At 30.3% G+C, this 9732-nt stretch overlaps 1 protein-coding gene across 1 annotated transcript; it reads right to left on the minus strand.

Moving 5' to 3' along the window:
* Positions 1-4428: 4428 nt before the first annotated feature.
* LOC126847682 (pantothenate kinase 1-like) lies at positions 4429-7339 on the minus strand. The gene is made up of 8 exons (XM_050588059.1): positions 7163-7339; positions 6851-7024; positions 5786-5956; positions 5630-5706; positions 5372-5548; positions 5165-5300; positions 4974-5087; positions 4429-4519 (listed from the first exon to the last, which is right to left on the minus strand). The coding sequence occupies exons 1-8, from the start codon at positions 7337-7339 to the stop codon at positions 4466-4468; spliced, it is 1080 nt and encodes a 359-aa protein (XP_050444016.1). The 3' UTR covers positions 4429-4465.
* Positions 7340-9732: the final 2393 nt, after the last annotated feature.

Genomic DNA, 9732 nt, shown 5'->3' on the forward strand with positions numbered 1-9732 from the left:
GCATCGAAGCGTTTTTTCGAAAGTGATTTTATCCCTTTCAGATTTAAAAATTCCTATAAACCTGTGACCTCCCCGCCCCCACTATGCTCCGTCCCCACTATACCCCGACCCCACTGTACTAGTTTTTTTATTTAATTAGAGAGCCTATTTTTATGTTTTAAAAGTTTTAAATACGATACTTATATGAACTTATAAAACACCCTTAAATTTGATTTTATAATAATATTGCTACACGAGTCATGTATTTAAAATATTTTAACTTACGGATAATACCGAAATAAATCTTCATATTTCTTACATATAAATATCATAAATAGTTTGTTATTGACATATAATAATATCAATGACCAAATGCACACTTTGGTAAATTAAGCATAGTGTATTATTACTATTTTGAAACAAGGCTTACACATTAAATATGTACTTCCAACATTTTTATTAAACCCTATACTGCATGATTTTTTTTTGAAATAATATTTTATGTTACATAATATAATTTCCTTCGTATTGGATATCCGATAAGAAAACAACATTATGTTAGTTTATAATAACTTGACATTGGAACGCTATACAAAATTTTGACAATGATAATCACAAAATATCCTACACGTGCCACGTACATAACCATGTTTTCCAGGCGTTTTGGACGGCGTGGTGCATACAGCTGAGTATGCCACTTCCGAGAAAAAAATGATTTTATTTTCAAATTATTTGGGTAACTTTTGGATATTACAGAATATAAAATACTTCCTTTATATTATACATAATCATCGTAAACCAGTTTACTATTAAAAACTATAAACAAAGTCCAACAAGATCACCTAGTATTAAACATATTTTATTTTGGGACATCATGTTTCACACGAGTGCCATGCCGTGTTTATTCAGTTAACTCAACAAATAATAATCACGTGCCGATTTCGATATGTATAAATTATACAATTTTTTTAGCGACATTTATTTTTTAAGCTTTTGCAAATATTACAGATTGAATTTAACTTAAAGTAAATAATGAGAAACTTTAGTCATCAATCAAGATGGTTAAATAAAATATTCATGTTATTGTACAAAATTATTAAACTACTAAATGATAAACACTGTTATTATTTTTAACTTTTGAATCTTTAATGGGAACGCATTTAATTAATTGCCAAACTTTTTAAAATAAGAATAATTTGCTGAATCTTTTGAATGGTCAATAACTGTTTTTGATTAATTACTTTTTAAGTTAATAGAGTTTAAAATTAAGGACGGTGTTGAAGTGCGGTTGAGTAATGCGATTAAATAAAAATCACTTTAATCTTAAAATAACTAGTGAAAAATTACAAAATTATAGGTATCTCCCTAGAAAGTAGTTTCATAGCCCCCCTGATAATTTTTTGAATTGTATGTAATTTTTTAAAATCACGTTCATATATGTGCCATACAATATTTCTAGAATAAAAATTGTTTTTTAGGATTATAAGTAATGAAAACCAATATATTAACCCCCTCCCACCCTCCTTAAAAAAAAGGGAACTTATGTACAACATTGACAATTTATAATACATTTATTGTTACCAAAGGATAAAAAGTCAGTAAACAAACTAAAATGTTTGCAAAATTTAATTTTTATGAATTTTTGATTTTACGGTGAACATGACCGTTACAGCCTAAAATATTTATTATAAGATTAGATACAAAATTATAATGGGTAACAACAAGTAAATTACACGCACAAAACACGGCATTATTTTGTATCGCAAAATAAATTAGAGAGCGCGCGTCAATCGAAGGTCAAATTATTTACAAAACAATAAGGGCCAGTGGTCAGTGGTCGGAGACGGAAAGTTCTCAACGACACAATGACTGACGGATCTGGATTTGCGATCTTCACAACCATGTTGAGCAACGCGCAATTCACCGTAAGTATACAATTTTTACTCTGTGATAATTTACATATTATTATTGTTCTCTATCCTGGGAATTATCATGATGATTATTTAAAGTAATATTTTCATTTTAAATTCATTATGATTTACTCCTACTGTTTCATACACACGCTATTTTTAAATTTACTTTTATAATTTTAAATTATATTTTATTTGAATGTATTTGTTTGTAAAGTTAACAACTTATTTATTTTCATTTATTTGATTTTATTATTTAACCTTTTTAATATAATTATTTTTTTTTTTTACGTGGTTTATAATTTTTATTAAAATGTGAAATTAAATATTTTATTTAAATAATTTTATTAGGGATGTTTTTTAAATCGTTCAAATTATAACTTGCGTACTCTAAATTTCCATTTAAATCGTATAAGGTAGGGCTCGGAAGGACAGTTGTCCATAACGGCATTCTTAGAAAAAGATTTAGCCGCGGGAAAATTTTGAAATGGTCAAAAATGTGAACATTTATTAGTAGCTCATTTTACCCAATGGATAATAAATAATAATTAATATGTTTATTTTCAGAGCTTAATTATGAAAATCTTCCAAAAATCATAATTCAAATAAGTTAGTTAATTAAGTAAAAAAGAAATTGAAGCTATTTCACGATAATATGTGTACCTATGTTGCTCTCATAATTTTGTACTTGTGTAACTATGTATTACATACAAATGCAATTTATAAGATAATACTTTTATTTCCAATGTATTTGGAGTGGTTTTAAGGATTTAACTCTTAATTATTTTTTATCACATCAAAATGGTTTTTCATAATGTTTTTTTAATATTTAATGAACTTCTTTGAAAAACTTTTGTTAACCGTTTTTTCTAAACTAAATACTACCCCTACCTATGCCTATTGTTTATAAAGTGTGATTTGAACTTCGTCAAGGCATATCAGTTACTATTTAATTATTTTAGAAACATTAAAGTAATACTCTATAATCAACCACTCGAAACGATGACCGATGTTGTGCTGGTTTCTAAAATAACTAAGAAATATTATTTTTATTGCCCAAATTTTAAATTCAATTTTTAACGCTTGTAGGATAGACAGAAAGTGAGAAATTTCGGTGTTCTCCTTATTTTCCTATTTGTGTCAAAACGTTAGGAATAGTTTTTCAGCCGAGTCTGCAACCACGAAAGACCATTTTCATGTCTCGTTGAAGTACCGAATAAATTTAGAGTAGTGGTAGAATTTTAGATAATGATATAGTATATTAACAAGCAGTAACAAGCTAGTATATTAAAACGTCAAGTTTCTGGCTAAAATTGTAGTGTTTATTATCTGGCTGATATAGAAAAAGTTCAAATGACATACTGTTATATGATGTCACGTCATCAATATAGGTAAATTTATAAAAATAAATATGGGCAGTGCTTCCAACGACTCGAGACTGATTACTAAACAATTAAATTAACTTAATGCTTAGTTGCAAAATGTAAAACAATATAAAAGACAATTAAATTCAGTGATATTTCGTCAGTCGACTTTACCGTAGCCATATGTCATCAATAAAGTACTCGGTTGTCGCTGTCCGTCTACAAGGTTTAAGTTCGAGAGTTCGTTCATTTAACACCTAGTAGTCTATCCTCTTTCCTCGTGCACTTGTCTTGCGATTCGTTCGCACCTTGTACCTATCCTTTCTCAATCTCTAATTCTTTTTAATCCAGTGTAAACAACGGCTCTTCGACATCCGCGAAGAACCGGGACGGTAATCCCCTATACTCTAGTGCTCTGACAAGTACCAGAGTACCAGTGTGTATACATCCAGTGAGTGCTTAGAGTATCTATCTCCTCTCTTTTTGTCTTACGACAATACTAATGTTTTGTTTAATTAAGTAGTCATAAAAAATAACATAAAATAAATCAAAACTGAATTAAAAGGATATATAAATAAATAAATTATAATAATGTAATACGATTTAATAATCATAATATTTGCTAACAGTAGTTCTTCGTAAATTTTTTTACAAAAATTAAGGTAATACAATTTTAGTAGTTTAATAAAAAATAAATGTGTATAAATAAAATATTGAAAAAAGCTCTAACTTAACTTAGTATACATTAAGTTATCACAAATATACGATTTGGAATTTGTGTGACGTATCTATAAAAACCGAAGTATTACATCAAAGAACGATACAATATATTATTAGTTATTATTTTTTTAAATTAGTGGGGGAAAAAAAGAACATAAAGATTTTTTTTTTTTTATTTAGAATCCTGCAATAGTTAATAATAAATAAAATTTGGGTGGAGTGGTAAAGGTAACATAATAAATAATATCAACGGACTAATATTATTCCAAATACAAATATAAAATAACACATCAGTAAAATGAAAAATCAACGTGATTCATCAGACAGCTGTGTTGTTTTAAAAATAAAATAAATTATTATTGATATCCTGACTGCGCATCGACTGGCGCTGTTGATGAATAACATAAGTATGGAGCTCGTACACGACGTCCACCCGACAGAATCTAACTAGCTTGGCCTTAGTGGAATGTGTTGAACACTCCAACGATAACTTTATTTGTACCTTTCGACAAAAGACAGTAAACAACCAACTGCACCGAAATAACCCTTTAAAAAAAATATATTAAAATGTTTAGTTCTGTATTAATTATGTTTACAAATAGAGCAATTTTGTTTCCTCGAGACGTGCTAGACGTTGGCAAATAACTTTGTGGGAATTGAATTTATTCGAAGGACAAAAATAATTGAGATTGAACCTTGACTAAACACATCACTTTTTTAAGACTTAACATTAACTACAGCGGTAAAATTGTACAGTCACTATTACGCTTCTACGAATCACACTGATTACACACTTGAAGGTTATCTGAGGTAATCCTTTGATAGATAATTTAAAAATTATGAATGATAACACAATGTTTCAAACGAACATTCATACATTATGTAGCTTGCGACATTATTAAAAACTAACGGCGTATTAATTATTATAATTAAGGACTATTATGGTCGGCCTTGTTCTTTTAAGACAAGTAATTGCACATAATTAATACTTAAAATTTACCTCGTGATTTAAGAATATAGCTTTCCCTGAACCGTTCGACCAATAATCCATAGCGTGCGACAACAACTTCATGGATATTGGGTTGACTCGCAAAAAGTTACCGACAAAACAAACCTTATAAGAGTAATAATATTACAAAATATACATATTGTTTAATTTTTAACTCCTCGAAGAGTAAGAAAAAAAAATACCCTGTCAATTCTTTCGTTCAAAGCACACATCCTCGCAATGGACGCTATATTGTAGGTAATGGTAACCAGTGTGGCTCTAGCTAAATCTTCTCGAGAAACCGCTGCCTGTTTCTCTTTGGAGTTCATATGACCAAAACTTTAAAATAATAATAACGACCACATCTAACACCACGGTATAAAAAATATTAAAAAAAAACCGTAACACACCTGCTTGCGACCACTTCTCCGGACAGTCCGAATCGACTGTAACTTCCGCCATAAATGTCTCGCACTAGTTTGTCGACTTTTGTGTTGTCTCCGTTGGCGGCTAGATCGATCGCCTCATCAAAAGTATTGCATCCGGTCAGCAAACTGCACAAGCCCAAAAACGTACCGCCTCCTATACTGCGATGAACACATCAACATTGTTGAACTGTAGCAGAATTGTTATAATTGCAACAAATGTAACATCGTTTTAATTATTACCTGGTGCCCGTTATTCTTTTGAAATCGTTTGGCCCGTATACTGCGAGCACGCTGACGCCGGACCCTATGTTTACGACCTTCGAGCAATAAAAGAAATCATTAATATAAGTATACAATTTTTCCAACGTTATTGTATCACTGTTAATTCCTACTTACAATGAAAGGGTATTTTTTGTACGGAAATGTGTACTTTTGTGTCGAACATTGTTCGTCTTCGGTGCATTGAGACCAAAAGTAGCATTCGTTATTGTTCGACGCTACGGTGAACAACATTCCTTGGATCAAGCTGTCCAATTCATCACATTTGCACAATTTCAAATTCAACACCTATAGAACATTATTTCGTTTTTTTATCATTTTCAACGTTAAAAATACTTTCAACTAATTATACAAATAGTTGAATCGATTGTTACTCATTTTTATAAATATCACAGCAACAGTACAGGTCACACTGTTAGCAAAGGGAAGCAATAAGGGTACAATACATCTTAATTATACACTCATAATTAAAAAAATAAGTGACACTATACATATTATATTATAATAAAACAAAAGTCTAGATTAAGTTAAGATTAGTAGTGTTCTTAGAAACAAATGTATATTAATTAACGAGTTATCAACGCCCAACGAGTAGCTGTTTATCAACAAGGAAGTAATAATTTAATTTTTATAGTCTACCCAATTATATAGGCCGTATTTTCTAGATACAAAAGAGCAATGTTAACGATAAAAAGAAATCCCTATAAATGAGCCCTTAAAAAGTTAAGTGGTGCAAGTGAGATTTTTTTAAAATTGTATTTTATGATGTAAATCAATATTCGAGCAATTATCTGTCAAATGCACAAATCACGTAAGCTATATTATTCAGATAGTGAGCACCACTTTTTAAAAAACACGTTCGCCGATTTTTAATTTTCTTTCATAATAATACCTAGTAATAATAGTAACAATTGCCCATAGCATACTGATTGAACGAAAAACACCACTTTGGATTTTGACGGGCTCAAATTACAACTATTACTGTGCTATGGAACTATGTGAAAAAACGACAGTAAACAGAAAATGTGATGACAATTTCAGATGAATTTCCAAAATTTGTTTCGTTGTATCGACAGTACCTACTTGCAAAAGTACTCTTCAGAGTTTTTGAAAATGTTATAATTAGGTATTTAGACATTTTCTCCCTCCACCACCCGGTTATTGTATGCAGCATTCGTTTACCTTTTTGAAATGTTCCTCAAACTTGTACGCTCCGCCGCCAGTCGCGCAAACCGTAGACGAACTGGCCGCCATGCCTTTCCTTTTGGCTAGTTCAAGGAAATTGCTCATTTCGCAAGTGGGGAATCTGATGAAATGTAACGTTCCTATCCTGTCACATACTTTTACATTGTCCAACTGAAAACGAAACCAATTTCGCAACTTAACTATAAGCAAATAGGGTATTTCCATTTGGGAATATTGTTACCGTGTAACAGGCTACTGTGGGTGAAAATTATACCGGGGAGGAGAATAACAATGAGAATTGGCGAAAACCTGTAAATGCGTGTCTCTGTGACCGGATTTTCCGTAAGCTGAATATGTTGTCAAGTATTTCGTGACGTTCGATAAAAGTTGAGCTTCGTCTTCAGTATTTTCCACAACGTTGTCTTTTGGCTCGAAAAATACTAATTTCGAAAGTGTTCCTCCTATATCCATGCCAAACCACGGCATAGCTGAATAGCAAACAAAAAAAAGTTAAGAGTGATTACACTTCATGCAGATATATCAATACATGTATATGTCCTGATAATTATATGATTATTTCCGATCTATATTCTCCTTGCGATTTATGATAGTATAGTCTTAATTATATGTTCTGGCCAAACGGTTTTTAGTAGTTTTGTAATATCTAGCCTTAATCGATTTACTGGCAACATTTATCAGTATTTAACATTTCTCATAAATCATACTCTGTGGTTCACTATTAATTAAGTACCTACCTAACAAATTAAATTAGAGAGATGTTTGAAGTTTACGAAAAGTAAAATTTCTAAAATGTTCAATACAAATACTTGTTTATTGAAACTACGATTATTTTAAAATTAATTGATGTATAAGACGTTTGTAAATTGAAATTGTACACTTATATATACTAGTAAATGAAATGTTATCTTATATAATCGTAGTTTTTAAAATAACCTTATCTTTATTGACGTTTTATTGGTTTGACAGCTGTATACGAGCATTCATATTTTAATAGTGGATTTTAACTATTTTATCCCCTAGACTCCCCTCTAGTTTTATAATATGATTAAAGTACACATTCGGGACTAAAATATACCGTGAAGTTTAGCTGCACATACTTGCCCCATTTCTCATAAAACGTGTTAGAACTCAACGGCGCGATGCACATTAACTACAAATAAACCATCAGGTAATTTTTATTATTAAATCTTTTTAAAAATAAATGATAATAGATGTATTTTTTTTTTAGCTTCGATGCAAAGCGAGAAGGTATTGGTTTTACTCTGATGTGTGTTTTTTTTTATCTGTATACACTGTAACGTTTTTAATACTGGACCGATTTCTTCGAATAGCAACTCTATAAATCGCAAATTTTGTCTAGTTGGTACTTGGGGGGGGGGGGGGGGGTAAAAGTTGAAAAAGTTTACTTCTTCACAGACGAAATTTGGAAAAACCAAAAGAAAACCGTAGGAGTTTTTAAGTTAGAACTTTTACTAGCTATAATTTCGAGAAAAAGAGTCGGATCGAGTTGAAATTTTTAAGGAATAGTTATTTGGTATGCCCGCACAAGTCAGTTGTGTTAAATTTAAACTATACCCATTTCCCAATCCCCTAGGGGGGGGGGTACAAGTTTTTTTGTTTTTCGGGTTTTTAGCCGTATTTTTAAGACCTTAAGTTGAAAATTTGCCAGTAGTTGGAACTCATATGTATCCATAACATATTTAACAGAAAAAAAATTCGGCACTACAGTTTTTTTTTAAATTGCCGGAAAACTGTGTTTTTGCAGATTGCGTATATTTTAACAAAAACACCTAAAATATTTAAAAAAAATTGATCAAATCATTAAAACAATTTTATGTATATCTATGCAGAATGATAGTAATAAGTTTTGTGCTCAAGTACCACTTTTGACTTTAAGTTTACACAAATTTAAGTACAAACGCGGTGTACCAGATGTGAAAAACAAAAATTATAGAGTTAACTTTTGTTCTGTTGGCATTATCGTGTGTACGAACGCCATGTTGTTGCGCGGTCTTATTCAAATATTATTTCTAAATCTCGTCTACAAAAAACGCTAGTTTTTATTCTGGTTGTAACTTGTACTTCGGAGTAAAGCTTTTATTACGTAGTTTGATGTTTACTTTATCAATTTTTATTTTATATTAAAAAACAATATTTCAACATAATATAATTAAATAAATAATAAATAAAATTAGCTGAATATGGATTTAGTTAAGTCACAGTTGATATAAAGTCGTTTAGAACAAAACTCTACTTTTTGCGGATTGACTGAATGTAATTTCAGTAACTCTAAAATGGCAGTCATTTCGTGAGAAATGATAAAACGAGCTGTTCATACCATAGTTGTTCGAATTATCAATTTGCCAGACCAAATTATCTTTGATCGTGACCATATTGTAAATTAGGTGTGTAGTTATTATGACATTTATAAGGTGATAATTGTTAAAGTCAAATGACGTTACACATCAAATCACCAAAAGATTCCACCAAAAATGGCAAAATATATGGAAAGACACTCCACCCAGAAATTAAAGTAATTAATTAAAAATGTAAGTTTTACATTTTTTAATAATTAGTTAGTTCATAAAAAGTAATTTGTAATTGAATATTAATTACCAACTATTAAATAATTTAGATATTGCTCACCACTGGATATATTTCTCGAACTGATATAATCTATTACACTGAATACTCGATTAAAAAAAGGTTCATAAATATGTTTAACGCTTTGTTCTCGTGTGTAATCTTGCCAACTTTTTCAATCTCCAATTTTAGTAATTGTTCACGTTTATAAGATTTTTTTTTTAAACGTATTTTATCGGAATGTATGTTATCCGAAAGTTTTGACGAGTGTTAAA

Source organism: Adelges cooleyi, unplaced genomic scaffold (assembly GCF_023614345.1).
Source record: "Adelges cooleyi isolate 19-005CV unplaced genomic scaffold, UGA_ACOO_1.1 ACOO_flye_CR_arks_rails_tigmint_CR_PRNA_117, whole genome shotgun sequence".
In the NCBI taxonomy this organism is placed as follows: Eukaryota; Metazoa; Arthropoda; class Insecta; order Hemiptera; family Adelgidae; genus Adelges; species Adelges cooleyi.